The sequence below is a fragment of the Bos indicus genome, chromosome 23 (genome assembly GCF_029378745.1).
Source record: "Bos indicus isolate NIAB-ARS_2022 breed Sahiwal x Tharparkar chromosome 23, NIAB-ARS_B.indTharparkar_mat_pri_1.0, whole genome shotgun sequence".
NCBI classification, from domain to species: domain Eukaryota; kingdom Metazoa; phylum Chordata; class Mammalia; order Artiodactyla; family Bovidae; genus Bos; species Bos indicus.
The window spans coordinates 11,821,190-11,848,968 of record NC_091782.1 but is presented as its reverse complement, the minus strand read 5'-3'; the positions used below and the strand labels follow the sequence as shown (position 1 = coordinate 11,848,968).

The following is a 27,779-nucleotide window of genomic DNA, read 5'->3' as shown; positions in this document are numbered from 1 at the left end:
AAAGGCTTCTCTGAGGAGGTGATGTTTGAGCAGAGACTGGAAGTGAGCCAGGGGAATACCTGGGGAGAGAGTGTTCGAGACAGAGGGAACTGGGAGTGCCAAGCCCTTGGCATAGAAGCAGGCGTAAGGAACAGCAAGGAGGCCAGAATGGCTGAGCGGCGTGGGTGTTGAGGTCCAGGGGCTGGCCTCTGTCTTAGGAGTGGTGGTAAAAGGTTTTTGGGTTTTACCCTAAGTGTTTATAAGAGAAACTTCTTCAGAGGGAGAGTAGAAGAGTGCCATGTTCTGATTTATATTTAGAATGAAGCCAGTAGACTGTTCTGAACACTGAGTGAGATAATTTGATGGAAAATGATCAGTACATGTTATCAAAGCCAACAACTTACTTTGTTTTTGGCCTTATTTGGGTTGAACACTTCTTGGCCGCGTATCATGTATTACAGAGCGCTCTTCCTCCGATGCTTCAGTTCCCTCTGCAGTTTTCACTGATGACTGTGCTTTATGAATTACAGGCAAGTCCTTAGTTCAACTTTCCTGCTTCTTTATCAGCTAGCACTCTGAATACTCCTGCTTCCTTCTAATTTTTTTCTCTGGAGAGAGCAGAGTAGGAAAAATCACAACCACCTATTTTCTACATTTATCTCAACCCAATCAGGGAGTCACTTCTCTATGTCACCTCCACTTCCATTTTCCTTTTCTTCCTTTCCCTTACCTTTTTTTTTTGGTAATGATTTTTTCCCCTTACCTTTTAAGCTGTAATTTACTTATGTCTTAAATTTACCTCTGCAGCTTAATAAATTAACTTTTCTTTAAAAAAAAAAACTTTATTGAGAAAATTCACATCATACAATTCATCCATTTAAACAGTATAAGTGGCTTTATGTTTATTCACAGAGTTGTACAGCCATCATCACAATCAATTTTAGAACAGTTTCATCACCCCAGTAAGACACTCCAAACCCAATAGTAGTCCCTTCTTATCTCCTCCCATTTTCCTTCCAGCCCCACCAATCTACGTTCTGTTTCTCTGGATTTGCCTATTCTGAAATTTCATATAAGGGGACTAATATAGTATGTGGTCTTTATGTCTGACTTCTTTCACGTCAGTTCAGTTCAGTCGCTCAGTCATGTCCGACTCTTTGCGACCATGGACTGCAGCAGGCCAGGCCACAACTCCCGGAGCTTGCTCAAACTCACATCCATTGAGGCAGTGATGCCATCCAACCATCTCATCCTCTGTCGTCCCCTTCTCACTTAACACAATGTTTTTTTCAAGGTTCATCCATGTTGTAGCATGAATCAATGCTTCATTTTATTGATGAATAATATTCCATTGTATGTATATATATCACTTTGTTTATTCATCAGCTGATGAACGTTGGGGTTGTTTCCACTTTTTGACTGTTATAAATAATGATGCTACGGACATCTGTGTGGGGGTCTTTGTGTAGATGAGTGTTTTCAGTTTTTTTGAGAACATGCATAGGAGTGGAATTGCTGAGTCATATGACAACTTTAACTTTTTGAGAAACTTCCAGACTGTTTTCCAAAGTGGCTGTACTATTTTACATTGTGGCTCACCAGCAAGGTATCAGGGATCCTGTTTTTCCACATTCTTGTCAAAAATGAGTTAACTATCTCTTTGATTATAGCCAGCCCAGCGGGTGTGAAGAAGAGTCATATTGTGAGTTTGATTTGCACTTCCCTGAAACTTAATGTCATCCGCATATCTGAGGTTACTGATATTTCTCCCTGCAATCTTGATTCCAGTTTGTGTTTCTTCTAGTCCAGCGTTTCTCATGATGTACTCTGCATAGAAGTTAAATAAACAGGGTGACAATATACAGCCTTGATGAACTCCTTTTCCTATTTGGAACCAGTCTGTTGTTCCATGTCCAGTACTAACTGTTGCTTCCTGACCTGTGTACAAATTTCTCAAGAGGCAGATCAGGTGGTCTGGTATTCCCATGGCAGAAAGTGAAGAGGAACTCAAAAGCCTCTTGATGAAAGTGAAAGTGGAGAGTGAAAAAGTTGGCTTAAAGCTCAACATTCAGAAAACGAAGATCATGGCATCCCGTCCCACCACTTCATGGGAAATAGATGGGGAAACAGTGGAAACAGTGTCAGACTTTATTTTTCTGGGCTCCCAAATCACTACAGATGGTGATTGCAGCCATGAAATTAAAAGACGCTTACTCCTTGGAAGGAAAGTTATGACCAACCTAGATAGCATATTCAAAAGCAGAGACATTACTTTGCCAACAAAGGTCCATCTAGTCAAGGCTATGGTTTTTCCTGTGGTCATGTATGGATGTGAGAGTTGGACTGTGAAGAAGGCTGAGCGCTGAAGAATTGCTGCTTTTGAACTGTGGTGTTGGAGAAGACTCTTGAGAGTCCCTTGGACTGCAAGGAGATCCAACCAGTCCATTGTGAAGGAGATCAGCCCTGGGATTTCTTTGGAAGGAATGATGCTGAAGCTGAAACTCCAGTACTTTGGCCATCTCATGTGAAGAGTTGACTCATTGGAAAAGACTCTGATGGTGGGAGGGATTGGGGGCAGGAGGAGAAGGGGACAACAGAGGATGAGATGGCTGGATGGCATCATTGACTCGATGGACGTGAGTCTCAGTGAACTCCGGGAGTTGGTGATGGACAGGGAGGCCTGGCGTGCTGCGATTCATGGGGTCGAAAAGAGTCGGACACGACTGAGTGATCTGATCTGATCTGATAGTTAATGTTGTGCATCTTTTCAGGTGCTTATTGGTTATTTGTATAAATCTCTGGAGAAATGTCTATTCAGGTTCTTCATTTTAAAATTCGGTTGTCTTTTAATTACTGAGTTGCAGGAGCTCTTTATATGGGCCTACCAAGTGGCGCTAATGGTAAAGAACCCACTTGCCAACGCAGGAGACGTCAGAGACGTGGGTTTGATCTCTGGGTCAGGAAGATGCCCTGGAGGAGGTCATGGCAACCCACTCCAGTGTTCTTGCTGAGAATCCCATGGACAGAGGGGCCTGGAGTCCTATGGCCCATAGGGTCACAGAGGCTTCAGTCGTGACTGAAGCGACTTAGCACAGCGCAGCAGCACAGTTCTCTATATATGCTGAATATAAGTCCCTTATCAGATATGTTATTTGCAAATATTTTCTCCCATTCTGAAGGTTGTCTTTCATCTTGACAGTGTTCTTTGAAGTGCAAAAGTTTTAAATTTGATGAATTTCAGCTTACCTATTTTTCTTTTGTTGCTAGTGCTTTTGGGTCATATCTAAGAAATCATCATGAAGATTTATGCCTATGTTTTCTTTCAAGAGCTTTAGACTTTTAGCTCTTAAATTTAGGTCTTTGACTCATTTGGAGCTAATTTTTATATATGGTATGAGTTATAAGTTCATCTTCATTCTTTTGCATATGGGTATTAAGTTGTCATAGCACATCTGTTGAACAGAGTACTCTTTTCCTACTGAATTGCCTTGGCACCCTTGTCCAAAATCAACTGACTATAAATTTGGGGTTTATTTCTGAACTCTCAATTCTATTCCATTGATCTATGTCTATACTTACACCTGCCCTAGCTTTTCTTGCAGTGTTTTACAAAGCTGGCTTTGACCTACACTTTTAAAGTAGTCTTTCTTGTATTGCAAAATTGTCTTTTAGAGCACTTCAAATGGACCATAGACTATTTTTTAAATAATTTTTAAAATTCCTCTTCAGTTTGACTCTAAAATGCTAAAAGGCTTTACTCTGCTGCTTCCAGGCTTAACTCAAGTAACTTCAACAAAATTTTGAATCTGGCATGGTATATTTCTTTCATATGCAATCATTTATTCACATTTTGTACTTTGTTTAATCAAGTGGTCTCATTGATTCTCCAGATGCCTTCCTGCTTTTGATGTATTTAAAGAAACTTTGATTCTTGCTCTTGGAACTCCCTGGCAAGGAGCTCACCAAGGTGCATTTTTATCTGCTGAATTGATTGTCCTCAAGCTATCACATAGCTTGACTTCTTATTATTTTCACTTAAGCAAGTGTTTGGTGTTTTCAAATAGGCCTTGATTCTCAACCTATTTTGCCATCTAGTTTTGAGGGGTTTTGTTTCAAGGACCTGTTTTTTTTTAATCTGGGGCATGTAATTTTCCTAGCTATAAAGTATGTATTAAAACAGTCTTTCTATGCTTTTAGGATCTTAAAGTGCCTTTGAAATTTTTCTCCATAGACTCTATCCTGGGTCCTAGAAGCTGCCCCCTCCCTGTCCCTACAGGCCGAGGAGTGGCAATGCCTCTGCTGTTACACCACCCTTATGCCTCCTCCCCCCACTTTTGTAAAGTGTCTTCATCCGACCCTGTATTATCCTAATTTGAGTGTTATCTGTTTTCTCTGGGACCCTGACAGTAATGTATAAGAAATTTCTTAAGATTGTTAGAAGGACAGGTGGGAAATGAACATTTACTAAACATTTTCTTTCAGGCACTCTGAGCTACTCTTATTTGTTTCATTTAATTTTCCAAATAACTCTATGAATTAGTGGAATCGGTATTTCAGGAGAAGCATTTGGGGTTCAGCAAGATTAGATAACCTATCCAAGGTTACTCAGCAATTAAGTGGCAAAACTGGAATTTAAATATATGCGCATCTGACTCAGTGCTCTATACATTTTCTTATCTGCTTTGCAGGAAAGAAATTCAATTTTTCTTTTTTTAATTAAAATCTTTAAAATTTTTTGGCCATGCCACGTGGCATGTGGGATCTTAGTTCCCTGAGTAGGGATTGAACCTGCGCCCCCTGCAGTGGAAGCACAGAGCCTTAATCACTGAACCACTGGACCACTGTCAAAGTCGCTCAAATTTTTAAATTGATATCAATTATAAAAGGGAAAAACAAGTTCTTTCATGGTTTCCAGTTACAGTGGTATTTACTTATGGGCTTCCCTGGTGGCTCAGCAGTAAAGAATCTGCCTGCAACGTAGGAAATGCAGGAGATGCAGGTTTGATCCCTAGGTCGGGAAGATCCCCTGGAGGAGGGGATATGGCAACCCACTCCAGTATTCTTGTCAGGAAAATCCCACAGACAGAGGAGCCAGTGGGCTACAGTCCACGGGGCTGCAAGAGTCAGACACAACTGAAGCGACTGAGCACGCACCAGAAACCTGCTGAGGTCTTTGCTTCCAACCGTGCTCACACTCACCCCCTCTTCACCATCTAAAGTCCATTCTTCAACCCCAAAGCAGACTCCCTTGGTTCTTTGGGAGAACTAAGAAAGTGCTCTGGGAAGCCAGCTAAGCTAAGCTAAGTCACTTTAGTCGTGTCCGACTCTGTGTGACCCCATAGATGGCAGCCCACCAGGCTTCCCCGTCCCTGGGATTCTCCAGGCAAGAACACTGGAGTGGGTTGCCATTTCCTTCTCCAATGCATGAAAGTGAAAAGTCAAAGTGAAGTCGCTCAGTTGTGTCCGACTCTTAGCGACCCCATGGACTGCAGCCTACCAGGCTCCTCCATCCATGGGATTTTCCAGGCAAGAGTACTGGAGTGGGGTGCCATTGCCTTCTCTGTGGGAAGCCAGAGGAACAGGTTAATCAACCTGGGAAAGAGTGCCCAATTTGCTGATGGTGAAGATGGAAAAAATGTCCAGAGGAAAACTTCCCCAGGTTGTGTGGATGGCACGGACATCACGAACAGACCAAGATATTCTCCCACTCAGACACTTCACGGAGCAGCCCGAGAAGCGAGTCTGTAGCACTGACTGAATTAATACTAATACTGAATTTCTAACTTTGGATTATTTTATCGCCTTTTTAGAAAACTCACCCTCCCTTTCTTGCTCTCTTTTTAAACAGAACTTTCAGCAAGAAGGCAGAGCTATCCTGGCTCACTACGTCTTCGTTTTCTTTGGAGGAGTTCACATGCTGCTGCGCTTTCTCTGGAACAACCATTTGATGTAGAAGGAACGTAAGCGGCAGGCTCTGCTTTCCTTCTACCCTCTGAGAAAACATGAATCCCACCGGGGCAGATGCAAAGAAGACCCTTCTACTCCTCCTCTCCTTGTTACCCATCGCGGTTGCTTTTGTCTGGTTTGTTGAAGAACTGCGGACCCACTGGCCATTTGTCTGTTTATTGGTCAGCCAGCGATGAGACGTCTGTGACGGTCTCATGGTGGAGCCCAAGGAACTTAGAAGCCCAGGAGGCCTCACTGCTTAGGAAACACCAGCACTGTGGATAGCCCCAGTGCTCCTTATAAGGAAGCCTTGGAAGGGAACCTCCCATGAGTGCCACTGAACCTCATTCCCAAACCAGAGGTCACAGAAATGGGTGCTTCCTCACTCTTGTTGCCCGTGTCCAGATCTGCAGCGACCCCTGCTTCTTTTTACCGCTCTGTCTACCTCATATTCCCTCCCTCCGCCCTCTGAGAAGCATGGCGAGTGTTAAGCAAGTTTGTTGTTATAAACTGCAAGTTCTGTTTTGAGTTCTTTGTAGGAAAAGTGTTATTTTAGAAAGTAATTAAAAATGAAATAAATATGGTTATTTTATTGAGCATGAAACACCTGTGCATATTTCTTTTGTGAAAGAGGGATTCCCCTTGTTCCTGCTCATACGAGTTCATAATTTTGTAGTTTGATCATACACAGTGTCGTCTTTGTCCTTCCAAAGGGAAATGTTCCCATCTTTTTAAGTGTTTCAGGCAATGCCTATCATCACCTATGTTTTGGCTTCCCTAAAATATCTTCTTTATTTTTTAACTCTTTTGAGTATGTATTTATTCACTTATATGTTTAAAAAATCAAAACCATATAAGAACATTTACAATGAAAACACTTGCTCTTATTTACTTTCCTGAATTCTAGTTATAAGTTTGTTACATACCCTTCCAGAGTTTCTTTGTACAAATACCTGCCTGGAAGAAAAGCTATAACAAACCTAGGTCCGTACAGTCAAAGCTTTGGTTTTTTCCAGTAGTCATGTACAGATGTGAGAGTTGGACCATAAAGTAGGCTGAGCACTGAAGAACTGATGCTTTTCGAACTGTGGTGTTGGAAAAGACTCTTTAGAGTCCCTTGGACAGCAAGGAGATCAAATCAGTCAATCCTAGAGGAAATCAACCCTGAATATTCATTGGAAAGTCTGATGCTGAAGCTCTAATACTTTAGCCACCTGATGAGAAGAGATGACTCATTGGAAAAGACCCTAATTTGGGAAAGATTGAGGGCATGAGAAGGGGATGACAGAGGATGAGGTGGTTGGATGGCATCATTGACTCAATGGACATGAGTTTGACCAAACTCCGGGAGATAGTGGACAGGAAAGGCTGGTGTGCTGCAGTCCATGGGGTCTCAAAGAGTTGGACACGACTGAACGACTGAACAACAACAATATATATTCACACACAAAAGGTAGCATGTAATTCTCTGGTGGCTTAGATGGTAAAGAGTCTGCCTGAAATGTGGGAGACCTGGGTTTCATCCCTGGGTCAAGAAGATTCCCTGGAGAAGGAAATGGCAACCCACTCCAGTATTCTTGCCTGGGAAATCCCATGGATGGAGGAGCCTGGCAGACTACAGTCCGTGGGGTTGCAAAGAGTTGGACATGACTGAGCGACTTCACATAATTAACAGACACTATTCTGTACCTTGATAGCATGGTGGTCAGGTACTCCTGGTCTTACAAATGTTAACTTATTTACTGTTCATAATAACATTAGAGGATAGGTATTATTATTATTAGCTCTATGGTAAGTCCCCTACATCCAAAATGAGTTCCATTTGGAGAGTGTGTTCCTAGGTCCAATTTGTTCGTAGTCCAACAAAGTTAGCCTAGGTACTCAACTAACATGACTGGCCATCAGTTCAGTTCAGTCACTCAGTTGTGTGGGATTCTTTGTGACCCCATGGACTGCAGCACTCCAGGCTTCCCTGTCCATCACCAATTCCCCAAGCTTGCTCAAACCCATGTCCATCGAGTCGGTGATGCCATCCAACCATCTCATCCTCTGCCGTCCCCTTCTCCTGCTGCTTTCAATCATTGCCCGAGTCAGGGTCTTTTCCAGTGAGTCAGCCCTTTGTATCAGGTAGCCAAAGCATTGGAGCTTCCACTTCAGCATCAGTTCTAATGAATATTCAGGGCTGCTTCCCTTGTGGTTCAGCTCGTAAAGAATTCACCTGCAATGCAGGAGACCTGGGGTTGATCCCTGGGTTGGAAAAATCCTCTGGAGAAGGGAAAGGCTACCCATTCCAGTATTCTGGCCTGGAGAATTCCTTGGACTGTATAGTCCATGGGGTCGCAAAGAGTTGGACACAACTGAGCGACTTTCACTTTTCCTTTAGAACTACCAGTTGGATCTCCTTGTAGCCCAAGGGACTCTCAAGAGTCTTCTCCAACACCACAGTTCAAAAGCATCAATTCTTTGGCACTTAGCTTTCTTTATAGTCCAACTCTCATATCCATACATGACTACTGGAAAAATTATAGCTTTGACTAGAGGGACCTTCATCAGCAAAGTAATGTCTCTGCTTTTTAATACACTGTCTAGGTTCGTCATAGCTTTTCTTCCAAGGAGCAAGCATCTTTTAATTTCATGGCTGCAGTCACCATCTCCAGTGATTTTGAAGCCCCCCCAAATAAAGTCTCTAACTGTTTCCACTGTTTCCCCATCTATTTGCCATGAAGTGATGGGACTGGATGCCATGATCTTAGTTTTTTGAATGTTGAGTTTTAAGCCAACTCGTTCACTTTCATCAAGAGGCTCTTAAGTTCTTTTTTGCTTTCGGCCATATGATTGGTTATATAGTACTGTAATAGGTTTATAACATTTTTCACACAAATAATGCATGAAAACAAATACAAAAATAAGACATTTAAAATCTTACAAAACAGTACTTTGAAAAGTATGGGGACTTCCCTGATGGAGGAACAGCTAGATCCCATATGCCGCCAATTAAAAAGATCTCATATACTTCAATTAAAGATCCTGTGTGCTTCAACTAAGACCCAACACAGCCAAATAAATAAATATATTTTTTAAAAAGTCCAGTAGTACAGTACAACAGCTAGCATACAGGGCCTGTCATCGAGGGACTAGGCAACAAGAGTTACTGACTGGAGGAAGGAGGGAACATGGTAGATGGTAGAGCTGAAGGATCGTCAGCCATAAGAGATGGACAGCAAACTGCACTTTCACTCACACCTGACGCTGATGGCACAAGTTCTAGTTCCTTGCTGGAATAAGATGCACATTCGCATCTTTGAAAGTTCATATGTAAGGGACACACTATATTTTTACTATTAAGGAAACAAAGGCAGTATTTTGCAGAGAGAGGCAGTACAGAAGGTAACTAAATTGCTCAAGGGCACATAGCCAGTAAGTGACATAGTTGGGTTTCCAAGCCAGCGGTTATCCTCAGAGTCCAGGGACTTACCCACTCTGCTGTACTGACTCTAGGAGAGCTGGCCACGGTCCACTGAGAGCCTGTCGGATGACGCACAGGATTCTGTTAAATGGATGCAGCATCATTTATTTCATCAGCCCTCTCTTTATGGATGCCTGAGTTGTTTCTAATCACTCGGTACTGTAAGCCGTGCTGAAATAAATAACCATGTACCTTTTGTATACAGAGAAGGCAATGGCACCCCACTCCGGTACTCTTGCCTGGAAAATCCCATGGACCGAGGAGCCTAGAAGGCTGCAGTCCACGGGGTCGCTGAAGGTCAGACACGACTGAGTGACTTAGCTTTCACTTTTCAGTTTCATGCATTGGAGAAGGAAATGGCAACCCACTCCAGTGTGCTTGCCTGGGAAATCCCATGGACAGAGGAGCCTGGCAGGCTACAGTCCGTGGGGTGGCAAAAGAGTCCGACACGACTAAGTATCTATTGAATACACTTCCAGCTGGGATTGCTAGGTGAAGGCTATACATTTGCAGCTTTGCTGATCCTGCCATCCTGCCTTCCGCGGGGCTGCACCACCTTACATGTCCTCAGTTCTCTGTTCCCCTCAGCCTCTCCAGCAGATTGTTATGAAACTTTTAAATTTTTTTCCAAATTAGCAGGTTAAAAATGATTATCTCAGAATAATGTTAATTTGTACATCTTTTACAATGGGAGAATCTGGGCATCTTTTATGTTCAGAAGCTATTTGGCATTTTGTTTAAATGTGGATGGTCTACACATGTCCTTTGTTCATTCTTCTATTGGGTCTCTGGTCTTGTTCTTACTGGTTTCTAGGTGCTTATGATTTATCAACGCTAAGCCAATAGCGTCTACACCTTGGCTTTTTTTTTTAAAGGATTTTCTTTTTTTTTTTTTAATTTATGTATTTGGCTTCAAGGCATGTGGGATCTTAGTTCCCCAAACAAGGATCAAACCTGCACCCCTTGCATTGGAAGTGTGGAATCTTAACCGCTGGACTGCCACGGAAGTCCCACCTTTGGCTTTTGGGCAGGTTATTAAGGCTTCTTGCCTCCTTTTCTTCCACATGCATTGGTTTGCTCTAGTGGTTACAATCTCCCTCGGCTTCCCCTCAAGGGAGAGGGAGCTGAAGCAGGTACACATGGGTGATGGGCAGGTGGGCACCACACCTGGAGCAGCCAGGGGCTGTGAAAAGGTGGCAGCTGGGATCCACTAAGTACCTGGGTCTAGGTCAGAAGAGCATCACAGCCTCTCTAACGGTGGCATTAGGGCCAAAGGGGAGGCCGTGGTGGGGTCGGAGGTGTAAAGGCCACTCACCCTTAAGGGGAGAAGCGCCTGGTCTGGATGGACAGCACGGGAGGGCCCCCCCCCAGCACCCCCCGCCCCTCATCTGCAGAGATGAACATGAAGTTGGTGTGTTGCTGCTGCGAGACCAGGACCAGGGATTCCCTTGGCTCTGCAGGTCTCGCAGAATACAACCTCTGCCCCCACAAGGAGTGCTGCCCATCTGCGAAAGAGGTGGGAGCAAGACCTGTGCCTCCCAGCCAGTGAGCTCTCGGGCACTCTGGGACTCTGCTCCCACAAGGGCCAGCCCCCTGCCTCCCCGAAGCCGACATTGTGGGGAGTGGAAGCCGGATCCCGCTCTTTCATTTCCCAGGAGGATACCAATTACCAGAGCACCCCGTGCACCTCCTCAGCTGGAACCCCAGCACACACCACCTGGCTCTATTTGAGATTCCATCCCATCAGGCTTTCCAGTTTGGGGGTCAAGTTTGGGGTTTGGGGAAGGAGGGCCTAGGAGTGCTGGCTAGGGCCCAGCAGCCGCAGCCCCTGGAGCTTCATGAGGGACAACCGGCGGCTCCCTCACCGCGTGCAGTGCAGGTGAGAGCCTGATGGCTGAACCACGCGGCAGCGCACAGGGCCGCCCGCCCTCCGCCCCTTCCCCACCTCAGGGCTTGATGCAGATTCTGCTCGCTGACCTCGTGCTTAGAACCTGGGCCATTCCTGGGGCACAAGTCCTGTAGGAAAAACCTTTTCACCTAATATTCTTCGAACACGTGAGGAACAGAAAAGTCCCTTTAAAATTCTTTTTGTTCTTGATTTACAATGTCGTGTTTAATGTCTGCTGTATACAAAGTGACTCAGTTATACATATATATATTCTTTGATATTCTTTTCCATTATAGCTTATCGCAGGATATTGAATACAGTATCAGTGCTGTAGAGTAGGACTTTGTTGTTTATCCATCTATATATAATAGTTTGCATCTATTGCTAATCTCAACCTCCTAATCCTTCCCTCCTCAAAATCCCCTCCCTCTCGGCAAGCACAAGTCTGTTCTCTGTGTCCCTGTTTCTGTTTTGTAGGTAGGCTCATTCGTGTCATATTTTACATTCCACACGTACGTGATATCATATGGTATTTGTCTTTCTCACTGCGCTTAGTATGATAATCTCTAGGTTCATCCATGTTGCTGCAATGGTATTATTTCATACTTTTTAACGGCTGAGGAACATTTAACATTCAGTTTGTATATATACATACCTGTTGCTTCCGTGTCTTGGCTGTTGTAAATAATGCTCCTGTGAACATAGCGGTGCACACATCTTTTTGAATTAGAGTTTTGTCTGGGTATGTGCCCAAGAGTGGGATTGCTGGATCATATGGCAATTCTATTTTTAGTTTTTTGAAGTTTTTTGAGGAACCTCCATACTGTTTTCCACAGTGGCTTTGCCAATTTACATTCTCACCAACAGTGTAGGATGGTTCCCTTTTCTCCACGCCCTCTCCAGCACTTATTATTTGTAGACTGAAAAAAGTCCCTTTTACTTATCACTGGACTGGAGGTGCTGACTGCAAGAGAATGAAAAGTGAGGGTAGGAGTCAGCATGTGGAAATGAAATAAAAAACAAATTACATTCCAGGAAGATGACAGGCTTCAAAGTTTCAGGTGCTACTGGGGGTTGTGTGTGACCTTAGGTCCTTCAGAGACCGCAAGGGAAATTCCTGCCCATCTCTCTGGATCTGGGAGGACCCCATCTGTGGTTGATAATGTCTGAAAAATTCAGGGGTTTCCCTCTCAGCATAGTTTTCGTGTTTTCATGGAGGCAGAACAGCCAGAAAGGAGTGGAATTCTTTCCCACCCTCCAGCCAAACACAGGAAAACAGACCCCTCTGACTCAGGTATAGTAGTTTTGAATTTGTGGGCTGTAGGTCTCAAATATCACAGAATAGAGAAGCACATTCAAAATGCAATTGGCAGTTGGTCCCTAGAGTTCCTGGAAGTCCTGGCTGCCTGTGCAGGCCTGCCCCAACACCTGCATGACACCGGCACACAGCCTCTGAGCTGTACACCATACAGCTTGTGAAAAATTAATTATTTTATTTTTTGGCTGTGGTGGGTCTTCATTGCCACACACAGGCTTTCTCTGGTTGTGGTGAGCGGGGGCTGCTCTTGGTTGCAGTGCACACACTTCCTGTTGCAATGGCTTCTCTTGTGGCAAAGCATGCGCTCCAGGGCTCGTGGGCTCAGTAGTTGCTGCTCTTGGGCTCAAGAGCATTGGCTTAGTAGTTTGTGGAGCATGGGCTTAGTGGCTCCATGGCATGTGGGGTCTTCCCAGACCAGGGATCAAACCTGTGTCCCTTGCACTGCAAGGCAGATTCTTAACCACTGGACCATCAGGGAAGCCCCAGCAGGTAACTTTTTGTGTCTCCCTTCTGCATTATCAGAGATCTCCCTTGGAGACTCTAAAGTCCTACTGCTATTCTCCACACAGCCTTTTCCTTGCATTCATGCTAGGTATAGGTGTTATCACTAAAATGACATCTCACTCTGCTCTCTGCCTGTCCCTGGCTACTGAGGCATTCTGCCACATGTTTATTAGTGGATCTGCTCTACTGCAGAGCTTCTCAACTGAGTAGTTTTTCTCTCCCTCCCCAGGGACATGTGGCAATGTCTGCAGACATTTTTGGTTATCACAACTCGTGAGTTGGGGAGGGGTGAGGCTGGCATCTAGTGGGTAGGCACTGGGGATGCTGCTATGTATCTTATAAAGCGCCCACAGCAAGGGGCTGTCAGACCCGAAGTGTCTACAGTGCCGAGGCTGATAAACCCGGCTGCGCTGAGGACTGCTGGGAAGGTTCTTCGTCTTAAAAAAAAATCAATTTAGAGATGCTCTCGACCTGTCACAGGCACTTTATTTTTTAAAATAATTTATTGGTCCGTGCTGGGCCTTCTCTCTAGTTGCGGCACATGGGCTTCTCTTTGCAGTGGCTTCTCTTGCTGCAGAGTCCGGGCTCTAGGGAGCACAGGTTCCAGTGGTCGTGGCATGTGCGCTCAGTAGCTGCGGGCCCCCCGCTCCAGAGCACAAGCTCAGTAGCTGTGGCACATGGGCCTAGTTGCCCCGAGGCATGCGGGATCTTCCCAGGAATCGGGGATCAAACCCATGTCTCCCTGGGTTGGCAGGCAGACTCTTTTCCACTGAGCCACCCAGGGAAGCCTGCAGGCATTTCATCTGCCATCTGCATTGCAACAGGGAATTTTGGAATTCCCCCAAATCCATCCTCTTTTCATTTTGTTTATGGTATCTTTTGACACATAAAAATTAATGCAGCCAAATATGTGCTTCACTTTTTATTACAGTCTCTGAGTTTCCTGTCCCGGCTGAGTCTCTGCTACCCTTGTTCAGTGCATATGGTTTTCTATTTCCACTTCTGTTAGGGTTGCTATTTATTGTTCAGTTCATTAGGCCTTAATCCATCTGGAACTGATTTTTGTGACGGGTGGGAGGTGAGGGTCCAAATACAGATTTTTCCAGATAGAGAGCCAGTTGTGGTTTTATCTTACCTCAAATTAGCTAACCTTTCCCACTAAATTAATGTCACACACACACATAGGGCTCCCTCTTCTTTTCCAGGGATACTTGTCAATCTTTGGTTAGTACCATCAGATCCTGATTATGTGGTTTTGTCCACAAAGGCCAACTCTCACTTCTATGCCTTTTTTTTCCCCTTAAAAAATTTTTGGGTCAATTCAGACATTTCTTCTTCTTTCTTAGGTCTCCAAATAAAGAACGGATGCCTCTTCTTCCTCCCATGCTGGGTTTTGTTGCTCCGCCTTCTGTTTGTAGCACAGCGCACTTTTCGTCTGTGTCGCTGGTCGGGACTGTCACGAGACAGTCATTGGTTCCTGGGGTCCCTCCTGCCAGCTTCACTCTGTGCCCTGTCCCAAGCAGCAGCATGGTGCCTGGCACGTGGCTGGAGCTGGAATAAATGAAGGAATGCATGATGCATATCTCTTTTTTCCCAAACACGAAAACTAGTTCTCTCTTTTGTGTTGTTTTGGGACCTGGTGGTCAGAGGTTGGCTTAGTCCTTGTCATTGTCAAGGGGTGGCCTCAGACAGTCGTTTCTCTCCTCTGCTTCGGTTTTCTTACCCATCAGGCTGGACCTGATGAGCCCTGAGCACCTTCCACTCTCACGCAGCTGGGGGCAGGAAGTGATGAAGAGCTCTGGAGAGAAGCATCGCAGGCACAGTGCGAGGGCCTCCATACTCTTAGGGGCCCATGAAAATCGCCCAATTTCTTTTAAAAATCGGAAGAAACGAAGTCATACCTTTTAAGTCATATGATCTGGCTTTAAATCAGTCATACACCCTTAAGTCACATGACCTGGCTTTAGGTCAGATCAACCTAGAAAGGGGCGGGGGGAGGGAAGAGGGAAGAGGAAGAGGCTCAGATGGGAAGGGAAGAAGAAAGTCTGGGGAGAACTCTTGAGAGAAAGGGCACAGCGCCCACCAGACGCCCACCAGAATACTACCGCTTTTGCCTGCTCCATGTTCACGACCACAGCCGCGTTTTCCAGATGTCAACACGCATGCAGGCCTATAGCTTAGAAACTGCAAGCCCAGGAGTCAAGCCCAGCATTTCTGGGCCGAGCCCCGCCTCTGGGGAAACAAAGGGCAGTCACACCGCAGACTTCCTCTCAAGCTGTCCAACCACTGCGCCAGCCGACCAAGCTGGAAGTGTCCGCGTCGGGTGCTCACGGTAGACCTCTGGGCCCTCTGTGAGGCGAGGCAGTTTGGGCCGGGGTAGAAGCTCCCGGTACCCAACCCCTCCTCTCTGGGCACGTCCCTGGGATTCCACCAGCCCGGGCTCCAGCTCCTTTCCCAGCCTGGAGGGCCAGCCCGAGAGCTGCGGGTGGGCTCTGCCGGTGCTCTGGCGCCCTCCAGTGGCCATCTGCTCTAAGGCCCGCTCTCAGCCCTTCCCCCTCCCTCCCTCCTCAGCCCTGGGCGAACTGCTGCCTGATGTGCTTCCTCCTCTCCCTCCAAGCACAAAGAAGTGACCTGCAGTGGGGGGTATTTCTCTCTCAAAGCCTCCCAGGTCACTTGCCCCTCCCTAGCCCACCCCACTACTTTAAGTCAGTGAGTCAGCTTTAAATCAATCAGCATCCCCTGAAATCACATAAGCTGGCTTTAAATCAGTCAGTCACTATGGAGAAGAGAATGGAGATGTCCCAAAAACTAAAAATAGAGTTGCCATGGGATCTGGCAGTGATACTCCTGGGCATATATCCAGGGAAAACTCTCATTCGAAAAGATACGTATACCCCAGTGTTCATACCAGCACTAGTTACAATGGCCAGGACATGAAAGTAACCTAAATATCCGTCGACAGATGAATGGGTAAAGAAGATATGGTATATAACTAATATGGAATATTACTCGGCCATGAAAAAAGAACAAAATAACGCCATTTGCACCAATGGGTGGACCTAGAGTTTATCATACTAAGTGAAGTAAATCAGAGAAAGACAAACGCCATATGGTATGACTTACATATAGAATCTAAAATATGACACAACAAACTTATTTAAATAAAAAGAAACAAACTCGTAGACATAGAGAACAAACTTAAGGTGAGCCAAGGGGAAAGGAGGGAGGGATAAATTAGGAGTTTGGGATTAGGAGATACGAATTATTATACATAATAAATAAACATAAGGTACTACTGTAGGAAAAAACAGGAGGAAGCCCCCTCCCCCCAGTGTGTGTGCACACACTCTCATATTCATATCCTCTCTCTGACACACACATACACACACACTCACACCAGCCCAGGCACTGACTCTGAGGTCACAATGAGAACAGGATGCAGAAAGCAATTACACTGCCAGGTATTTTGATAATACAATTTTTGAAACCGCTAGCTGAAAACAGTTAATGGAGTAACTAAGATAACTTGACCTAAAAGCTTTGATTTAAAATTAACCTGGCATGTGTATACTGTCTAATTATTCTCTCCTATGATCTACCCTCTCATTAAAGTCAAATTTCTTTGCGAGAAATTCTGCATTTTGCCCCGTGATTGGGAAGAAGCCACACTCTCACCTGCTGATGGCAGTGGAGGGCTATCAGAGGAGCTGAAGGGGACCGGCGTGTCCTGCCTTCTCAGGTGCAGGGAGATCCATCTCTGCAACAAACCACACCCTCCTTCCCACCTTTCCCTTAGGGAAGGACCGACAGAAATCTAACCAGCATCAGCTGAGGACCCCAAACGACTAGGTGCCTAAGTGGGAGGGAGGTGCCCATGGGGCTGGAAGAGGCACCTCAAACTCAGAGAAAACTCAATAAGCTGGCATCCAGTTCACTTCTGCACCGGTGAGAAAGCCCAGGCCAACGAGGGAGGGGCCTGTTGGAGACCAAACACCAAGCCGGTGGCAGAGGTGGGAACAGAAACTGTTTTCACTGCAAAGCTTCTCTCGCTGCGCCCGCCATCACCTCTCCTTCTAACTCACGGTTTGCTGGCACATTCCCACCTAGCAGAGCTCCAGGCGTGGTGTATGGCTCCTGGCATGGAGATGCTGTTGGCTGGACCAGGCTTCTGAGGCCACGCTCCAGGGTGGCCCCTGGCTGTTGGGCGGTTTTCTCTTGTCTGCATCTCTAGCCAGCTGCCTGCTAGGCCCTTGACCAATCTAGGATTCTGCGACGGGGTTGGGCACCTGATGAGGCTCACCTGTGGGAGGAGGGTAGTGGCCAAGGCTTCTGTTGGCAAGCTCTCGGCCAGTGTCTGAACAAACGGCATCCTTTCTGTGTATGGAAACCCTCGGAGGTACCGCGATACTGTTTTTTAAACATAAGCCCCACTTGGCATATTTAGGAGATAAAGAAATTCCCCCATTAAAGTTCTGGAATGACATGCATTTAGAATGAGCAGGAAGACACAGTATGCTCGCAGATGATCTATTACTTGGGGGACTTTAAAATTCTCACCAGAAATCATTCACCCTCTTCACCCTCTTGGGCATCAGCACAGGCAAGGCTTGGCTGCACTCTGCCTTTATCCCTGTGATTTCTCTTGAGTCTTTCCTTCCAGGAGAAATCTCTGGCCTCTGCAGGGACTGTGAGTGGTGACAGGTAACTCTGAGGCTGAAATGCTGGAAGAAGACAGACAAGGTCTGCAAACATTTGGATAGCTGGAGCAAAGGAGATTTCTCCATGGAGACATGTAAACACAAGTACAAAGGCCCGGGCTAGGGCTGGCATGAAAGGTGGCCTGACTGAGGATCAGAGGCCAACTCAGGAGATGCCTTGAGGGGCCTTCTGCCGAGGGGGAGGGCAGTGGCTGCAGTTCCCGCTGGGGGGTGGGGAACACATGGGGTCAGGCCTTTTCTGACTGATCCTGGGAAGCGGGTCAGCTCTGGGCTGACCCTGGGCTAAGCCCAGGGCGGGTCTGGGACTGTGTGGCCTAGTCAGGAAAGGGTGGATCCTGGCAGTCCAATGGTTGGACTCACTCTCACTTGGGTTCAGTCCCTGGGCGGGGAACTAAGACCCCACATTCTGTGTGGGGTGAGGGTGGGGTGTGCAAAAAGCAAAAAAGGAAGGGGATATCCTGAGTTCCAGCAGAATCGTTGTGGGGAAGGTTCTTCACAGGAAGCCATTTCTCAGACACAGAGGGTGGGGAGATTTCTAGACCTTCAGGTCACCTTCAACATTGCTGAGAGGCAACGGGCTGTGGAGGGGACAGGAAGGGCAGACGCCCAGACCCGGGGCTGTGACAGGTTGGAAGGAAACACAAATGCATCTCAAGGGTCAGAGAGGCAGGGCTGCTGCTGGCTGATCGGGAAACGCAGGCTGCGACCTCCCAGTTAAGTGGAGTCCGTGCTCCCAGTTGGCAAGCCTGCAGAAGCCATTACATTTGGAAAATCAAACTGAAATGGAGCCAAATAACCCATGACTTCTCCAAAAAATAGCTATAGAATAATTAATTGGAAACCACATGCAATCAAAAGACTGTAGACACAAACTTTACAATTTGCACCAAAACTCACTAGAAATTGTTCACAAACACATTTAAAAAGCAAAAGGATAAAAACTGTTAGATGAAAACACAGAAGAAAATCTACATAAACTTGGGCTTGGTGAATTTTAACATAAAACCTCAACAGCCTATTCACAAAAGAAATAAAGTTTTGAATACAGACTTTAAAAATTTAAAACTTTATGAAATATTCAGAAAACCGAAAGATAAGTCATAAATTGGGAGGAAAAAAAATTTGCAAAATGCATATCTGATAAAGAATTGGTACAACTATAAAGCAAACACCTTCATTACAAATGAGTAAAGATTTGAACAGACACCTGGCCAAAGAAGATATACAGACAATAAATAAGTGGACAAAATATGATCAGCATTGTATATACCGTTAGAGAATGACAAATTAAAACAAGAAGACAGGGGCTCCCCTGGTGGCTCAGTGGTAAAGAATCTGCCTGCCAATGCTGGGGATATGGGTTCAAGCCCTGGTCTGGGACGATCGCACAGGCTGTAGAGCAACTAAGTCTGTGCTCCACAACGAGAGGAGCCGCTGCGATGAGAAGCCCACACACCACAGCTAGAGAGTAGCCCCTGCTGCTGCTGCTAAGTCGCTTCAGTCATGTCTGACTCTGTGCGACCCCATAGACACCCCTGCTTGCTGCAAATAGAGAAAAGCCCACGTAGCCATGAAGACCCAGCACAGCAAAAAAAGACACAACAATCTTAAAAACAACAAGACAGCCCACCCCTCCTAGGGCTGCTAACCTCCTCCCAAAATGGCAACACCGCTAACCAGAGGAGGAGGAACAGCAGCAGCCCTCCTTCACTGCGGATGGGACTCGCATCCGGCCTCCTGAGACACGGGCGGCAGTATCTTCCAAAGCCAAACAGGTCTCACACCTTGAGAGCCACCCTTCATGCGTCCAGTAATCATACAACTGCTTGGAAAAGCTGTATCCAAACAAAAACAAGGATGCTATTACGCACAGAACCTCTTCTCATGTCTGAACCTTACAGCAATCAGAATGTCTTCAGGAGATAATGCATAAGCAGATTGGGGTTCCTCCATGTGAAGGAGAGCAGAATATGACACCTGAAATACGGGATTTCAAGAGAACCTAAAGAGAGCTAAACCATTTTTTAAAAAGAAAATCCATGTTGGAGGTTCACACTTACCAACATCTGATGTTAGCACACAGAAATACTGAATAAGACACTGTGATACTGGCATGAAGATACACATATGGATGAACGGAATGGAATAGAGGTCCCAGTGATAAAACCATTTGTCTTCGATGAATGGATGTCAGACTACAGTCAACAGCAATAAAGATGGGGGGAAGTGGGGGACTTCCCTGGCTGTCCAGTGGTGAAAACTCTGCACTTCCACTGTAGGGGCATGAGTCTGACCCCTGGTCAGGGAACTAAGATCCTGCATGCCACACAGCCAAAAAAAAAGAAAAAGAAAAAAAATGGGGGAAATGGTGTTTTCCACAAATGGTGCCAAGTGATTGGCTATCCACAAGCAGAGGAATGAAACTGGACTCTTACTTCATACCACACACAAAAAGTATCTCAAAACACACAGAAGCCTTAAACGTAAAAAGTAAAATTTCACTTAGTCCCTTGTATCCACGGGTTCCACGTCAATGGAGTCAACTAATGCCAGATCAAAAAATATTTTTTAAAAAAATCAAAAAAGTTTCAAAAAGAAAAAGTTAAATTTATCACATGCCAGCAACTATTTCATAGCATTTACTTGTTTTACAACATTTGTATAGCATTTATATTGCATTAGTTCTTAAACATAATCTAGGAATGATTCAAAGTATACAGGAAGATGTGCCTAGGTTATTTGCAAAATCGATTATTTTATATAAGAGATTTGAGCATCTATAGATTTTGGTATCTGCAGGGTGTCCTGGAACCAATCCCTCATGGATGCTGAAGGAAAACTGTGTAAAATCTCCAATAAGACATGGGGATAAATCTTCAGAATCTTGGATTTAGCAATGGTTTCTTCAATCTGACAGCAAAGCACCAGCAACCAAAGGAAAACAGCTTTCCTCAAAATCAAAAACCTTTTTTGCATCAAAAAATGCAATTTAGAAACTGGAATGACAGCTCACAGAATGGAGGAAAATAATTCCACATTATATATCTGATGAGTCTTCATCCAGTGTGTATCAAGGACTTTTACAACTCATCAGCAAAGACAGCCCAGTTTTAAAAATGGACAAAGGACTTAAATAGACTCTTCTCCACACAAGACATGCAAATGGTCAACAAGCAGATGAAAAGATATGATGGAAATGCAATTTATAATCACAATGCAATAACTCCTTCACCCACGTTAAAGTGAGTATAATCAAGAAAATTAAAAATAACATATGTTGACAACAATGCAGAGACACTGGAACTTTTAAACCTTATTGTGGAAATTGGAAAACGATGCAACCTGTGTTTACCCTATGAATATGCAACTGCCATACGGCCCAACAACTCCACCCCTGGATACAGAACCCAAAGAATTGAAAACAGATGTACACATCTATTGAAAGCCGCAGTGTTCGCAATAGCCAAGAGAGATCAACAACACTAATGTCCACCAATGGGTAAATGGATAAGCGGTACGACGGCTGAGCCATATTATTCTGCCAGAAAAAGAATCAAGGGAAATGACACCACCTCAGTAGAAAATAGTACGGCAGTTCCTCAAAAACTTCAACATAGAATTAACATATGATCCATCAACTAACTCCACATGAGGGTATATACCTAAAAGATTGAAAGTAGGAAATGATATGGTACCCCCATCTTCATAGCAATATTAATTACAATAGCAAAAGGTGGAAGTGATCCAAGTGTCCATCAATCAATAAATGTGGTATACACAAAAAGCACTGAAAATTCAGCCTTAAAAACAAAGGAAATTCAGACACAAGCTACAACATATATGAAAAATGATATGATTCCACTTAAACAAGGTATCCAGAGAAGTCAAATTCAAAGACAGAAAGTAGAATGCAGTTGCCAGGGGCTGAGGGGAATTCGTATCTAATGGCTACAGAGTTTCATTGGTGAAAATGCAAAAGATCTGAACATGGATGGTGAGGAAATTTGTACAACAGTGTGAATGTGGTTAATGCCAGGGAAGTGTGTACATAAAGTGGTTTAAATGGTAAATGTTAGTACATTTAATCACAATAAAAAATGAAGTACTAATACATGTTACAATACAGAAAAGGCCACCCAGATCTTACTAATAATCCATCAAGGTTGCGATAATGAGGAAAAGTATCCTCATGGTTCCAGAAGAACAAACAGGATCAGAATGAAGAGAGGCATTTCCCGAGAGCTGGGGCAGCTGGTGAAAGTTGGAGTGGGTCTGCGGATTGGATGACAATGTGGAAACCACAATGATTTCCTTATGTGAAGGTCTCGTGCTTGTTCCCTGGAAGACTGTCATCATTCTGGGCAAGGCACATTGGCGTGTTTTGTGAGCAGCGGCGAGAGTCAGTACTTTGTACCACCACTGAAGAGTTCCTGTACATTTGAAATTACTGGTAAATAAGTTACTTTTCAAAACACTCGTGTCAATAAAAGGACAGAAAACAACAAGCTTTGCTATAGAGGCCAAGGCCCGCCCAGATCCTGCTCACCCAAAATGACGACGCAATTCATCTTTATATGATTTCACGTATTTTAAAAGGGCGCTGTGGGAAGATTATATTAGTAGTCACTGTGTCTTGGGTGTTGTGGATGACCGGGATGTGGCAGAAACAGTGGGATTTCTATTTCCAGCTTTCCACATCAAATCACCAAAAACATCTGTTAGGACCAATATGTGAATTCAGTGTAGCTGCAAGATACAACATCAGTATACAAAAATCACTTGTAGTGTTTCTACACACTAACGATGAACTATCCGAGACAGAAATCCAGAAAACAATCCCATTTACAAAAACATCAAAAGAACCAACTACCTAGGAATAAATTTAACCCAAGATGTGAAAGAGGGGCACATTGAAAACCTTAAGACATCGATGAAGAAGTTTGAAGACGCAAATAAATGGAAAGATATTCTGAGCTCATGAATGGGAAGAATTAGTAATGCTAAAATGTCCATTCTACCCAAAACAGTATGCACATTCAATACAATTCCCATCAAAATTCCAAGGGATTTTTTGACAGAAGCTGCGTAAACAATCCTGACATTTGCATGGAACCATAAAGGACCCCAAACAGCCAAGAGGATCTTGGGAAAGGAGAACAGCAGCTGGAGGAATCTCACGCATTGACTTGAAACCACATTGCGACGTTATAGAAACCACACCCTAGAAACGGCACAAAGAGAAGCACACGGGCCAGAGGAACAGAGACCCCGGGAGAGGATCGCTGTGTTGGTGTCTTGGGGACATCTGGAGGAGTTTCTGACAGTGGGGACGCAATCTGTCCATCTTTTCCCTCCTTGGTAGAAATCGCCATGTGACATGCGCGTCTCTAAGAATCCTCCCTGAATTCGCACCTGAGGGAATCAGAGCTGAGATTCAAGTTGTCCTCACAGACAACAACACAAGTGTCGCTTCAACAAGATAAAATTTAAATGCTATCATCGGGAATTCCCTGGCAGTCCAGTGGTTAGGACACTGCTTTCACTGCCAGGGGTGTGGGTTCAGTCCCGAGTCAGGGAACTAAGATCTCATAAGCCCCTTGGCACGGCTAAAAGAGAAAACAGGCTATTATTGCCCTCTATTCCAAACACGAAGAGGGGGAATGTCAGCAGGGCAGGGGTCTAGTGTTTGGAGCTGTCTGATTTGACTGGGCCTGTTCATTTGCCCTCAACTGGCCTCACACCCACTTGAGTTACTGGCGATGACCAAGCTGAATCCAGACTTGCCAGTAGGAAGAACGCTGATGGAAACTTTCCTATTGCCTGTCTTTTGGTTTCTCTGCATTTGCTGGTCAGTAGGCTGTGTCACTCCCTATGGTGCCAGATTTTTAATATAGTTATCACCAATTATGAGGACGAACAGAAATCAGCTATCCCATGAAATCTCTCTGAAACTGGAGTCACTTTGTTTTCCTAGTTTAACAAGTCAGTTAGTTGCTACTCATTACTAACTAGCCCTGTTTTACCATCACACCAGGCAGTCAACTGAGATCTACCCATGTTTATATTTATACTGGTTCTACTTCAAAGAGCCTCCTGGATCAATCAAACATGTGAGCAGTGTCACCTCAATGTGGAAATACTGGAAAGGCAGAATAAATTCAGTTTAATGGAATTTATATAAATTATTTCTTACAGGGTAAAGGTCTTCATGGTAAAGGCCAATAGTTGTCACCTGCTGCTGCTAAGTCGCTTCAGTCGTGTCCGACTCTGTGCGACCCCATAGACGGCAGCCCAACAGGCTCCCCCATCCCTGGGATTCTCTAGGCAAGAACACTGGAGTGGGTTGCCATTTCCTTCTCCAATGCGTGAAAGTGAAAAGTGAAAGTGAAGTCGCTCAGTCGTGTCCGACTCTAGCGACCCCATGGACTGCAGCCTACCAGGCTCCTCCGTCCATGGGATTTTCCAGGCAAGAGTACTGGAGTGGGGTGCCATTGCCTTCTCCGTAGATGTCACCTAGTTAAAATAAATATATAACACCAATCTGATCTCATCTGATCTCAAAATTGTGCTTGCTATATACACACATACCAACACACACACACTGGCGTGGACACATACATGTGCATATGGTCAGACAGACCCTCGCTAAAGTTATCAATAGCTCAAGTTACCAAGGGCTTCCCTTGTGGCTCAGCTGGTAAAGAATCTGCCTGCAGTGCAGGAGAACTGGGCTCGATCCCTGGGTTGGGAAGAGCCCCTGGAGAAGGGAAAGGCTGCCCACTCCAGTATTCTGGCCTGGAGAACTCCTGGACTATACAGTCTATGGGGTCCCAAAGAATTGGACATGACTGAGTGACTTTCACTTTCACTTTGAAGCCAGTGAACCCCACAATTATGAGCTAACGGTGTGGAAGGAGCTGCATCTGGGTTCAAATCCTGCCTCTGGCTGTGTGACAGGGCACTTCACCTCCCTTCACAGCTTTCCTCTGCTACTGAACAGCACCCACGACAGAAGGGTTAATGTGAGGATCAGATGGAATAGTGCCCGCTAAACTGGTGCTTCTCAAACTCCAGAGTACACACGAATCACCAGACTTCCTGGGAATCATGTTACAAGGCTGGTGCCGATTCAGATTCTCAAGTGGGGCTTGACGTTCTAAGTTCCTAGGTTATGCTGCTGGTCCATGGAACCAGACTTTGCATTGCAAAGCACAAACTGAAACTTCACAAAAGGGAAACCAAAACCATGATCCAGTGGTCCTGCCAGTTAAGGAGGAGAAGCAAACTGAGCAAGGATTGTTTTTGGTGCTCAGTGTGAGCTTGGCATGAACTCAGTTCCTCTCGATGCAGAGATGATAACACGTAGGCTTCATTCTGCCCCCTCCTTAGCCTTAGCATGACTCAATTTCCCTTCTTCCACCCAGGGGCCATGGGAACCCACAGAGATGGGGAGTCTCATACCTGGCAGAGTCCTGGCAAATCTCCCCCGCAGCCACCAAGGCCTTCAGGTACTCGCTGGGCTGCTAGTGGTGGATGTAGTGTGGAGAACAACTGTTCCTGGGGTCCCCGTTCAACGCAGGAGACTCTATAGCTACCTGGAAGGAAAGACAGGCAAATGAGTGGACTTAAACTGAATGCATCTTACAGGAATTACAATCAGCTCTGAGAGACACACACAGCCTGATGGGAGGAAAAGCAGCACTTTACACACCTGCCGATAATAAACGGAGTTAGAGAAGAAATTCATTATACCTTTAAAAACTAGTTACTAGACCACACATTGTAAAGCAATTTTCCTCCAATTGAAAAAAAAAAAGTTACTAGGGAATTCTCTGACAGTCCAGTGGTTGGGACTCAGTGCTTTGACTGCTGTGGGCCTGGGTTCAATCCCTAGTCAGGGAACTAAGATCCTGCAAGCCATGCTGCTGCTGCTGCTAAGTCGCTTCAGTCGTGTCCGACTCTGTGCGACCCCATAGACGGCAGCCCAACAGGCTTCCCGTCCCTGGGATTCTCCAGGCAAGAACACTGGAGTGGGTTGCCATTTCCTTCTCCAGTGCATGAAAGTGAAAAGTGAAAGTGAAGTCGCTCAGTCGTGTCCGACTCTTAGCGACCCCATGGACTGCAGCCTACCAGGCTCCTCTGCCCATGGGATTTTCCAGGCAAGAGTACTGGAGTGGGGTGCCATCGCCTTCTCCGGCAAGCCGTGAGGCCTGGCCAAAAAACCAAAAACGAACACAACCAGTTACTAATTTAGTTCCTCATCTGCTTGAGGCCACCTCTGTCATCTCCAATCTCCCTCTCTTCCCACGCCCACTCATCTCTGTGTCCAAAATGGAACTTGAGGTTGATGTTCAGGTCAGAAAGCCCAGCTGCTGGTGATCAACAGCATCATCAGGCAGCAGAGCTAAGGGCAGAATATTGTAATTCACTAAGTCTTCTGTGCTCTCCAGGCAGGATGATTCCATCTCTGAGGCCTAGATAAAAACCCCCTTAAAACTCAATTCTGTGTTAAAGATGTGGTCTGTATAGCAAAGCCATTGTTACTCTCACGAGTGGCCACTTGCGGAGAGAGATGGTGAAGTGGTTATAAAATTTCTCCAGAAGTAGCTCTGAGAAAGGCTCCATTTATGTAAAAACTCATGCCCATGCTGGAGAAGACGCCTGAATGCTACGGCATTGTCTGTGGCAAGTGGAGAAGAGAAACCTCTGGCCCCCAAGTCGTCATTATCCTTTAATTTCTTAAATTTTCTTATGACCCCCAATATTATCATCATCTAAATAAAAGTTGACTCACTGGACACTTCTTAACAACAACAAAATGCCCAAGCCTTGGGGAGTGTTGCTAAAACAGAAAGGCATGTCTCTTCTGATTTTTAACATCATCACCATTTCAATAAAAGTTATCCCAGCAAACACAGCTCCAAAGAAAAGCTTACATTTGGGGGTGGCAAGTGGGGAGAGAAGGGTGAGGTCTGGAGGTGCAGTGGGGAGGGGGGCCTTCTGGTCCGAGGGGTCAGGGACAATGTGGGGTGCAGGGCAGGCTGCAGAGGCCCATCCCTGGCAAAGGGGTCCCTGAAGCTCGTGCTGGGGTCAGCCTGGCTCACTCAGGGAAGCAGATCAGGACTGGGACTGAGGCCCTGAGAAGGTGAGGACAGAGGCCTTAGGGAGAGGGTGGTCTCTTTCTCACTGGTTCTGGGTCTGACCAATGAGGAACGCAGGGGGAATCTCCCAGGAGCAAAACCTGCACATAACCTATTTCATGCGGTAAGTGATGCTCTGAGAATACAGACTTTCCTGAGAGGTGCAGTCCCAGGTCCTGTGCTGGGGGCTCCCCTGCACCCCATCACAGGATCCTGTCTGGCCTCTGACAGCCAGATCCAGGCTTGGGGTGACCTGCTGATTAAACCTGTGCTCTTTCCTCAGGAATGAGTGAAACCAGAAGGAGAAATGGTGAGAAGAGCAGCCGGCCCAAGATGGGGGCTCGTTCTCTGTGGTTCACCACCCAGAGCAGAGCCCGGGGCCGGAGCTGGGGCCTGTTTCAGGTTTTTAGGAGGGGATGAGCAGGATGAGGCTCACCTCAGATGGGGCTGCACCGACCCACTGCGCTCTCAGATGTTTCACTTTTGCTCACCTTAAATGAACTCTCTGTGGTAAGGCAAGGCACGAAGCTCATCATAGCTCCTCCCACCTACAGCAGAGGCCTTTGACTGATAATAAATGATACAGTAAGATAATAGATATGCACCTTGGTAGACAAAATCTGTCAGAATCTGATACCCATGGAGCAAAAATATAGAGGGATTTTTTGTTTGTTTTTTATGAGGGGGATGGGGTTTTATGGGTGGTTTCGTGGAGGCTCATGCAGAACTGAATTGGGGAATTTTACTTCTGGGCAGAGATAATTCAGGGTCACTCCCAAACACAAAGATGGGCAGAATGAACAAATAAGCCTCCTCCTCA

General features: G+C 45.5%; 1 protein-coding gene and 1 long non-coding RNA gene across 3 annotated transcripts in view; one reads left to right on the top strand and one right to left on the bottom strand.

Moving 5' to 3' along the window:
- PXT1 (peroxisomal testis enriched protein 1) overlaps positions 1 to 5,939 on the top strand; it is a 19,014-nt gene extending 13,075 nt beyond the window's left edge. Inside the window, exon 3 of the mRNA XM_019985190.2 lies at positions 5,828 to 5,939. Coding sequence (XP_019840749.1) covers positions 5,828 to 5,932 — 105 coding nt within the window. The 3' untranslated portion in view covers positions 5,933 to 5,939. The remainder of the gene's footprint in view (positions 1 to 5,827) is intronic.
- Positions 811 to 27,779, bottom strand: LOC139178944 (uncharacterized). Of its 2 annotated transcripts, none has more exons than XR_011563371.1 (4): positions 25,281 to 27,779; positions 17,659 to 17,822; positions 11,935 to 14,652; positions 811 to 9,562 (listed from the first exon to the last, which is right to left on the bottom strand). It is a non-coding gene; the product is annotated as an uncharacterized lncRNA (long non-coding RNA). The 2 variants fall into 2 exon arrangements; XR_011563372.1 differs by having other exon boundaries at positions 11,935 to 12,243.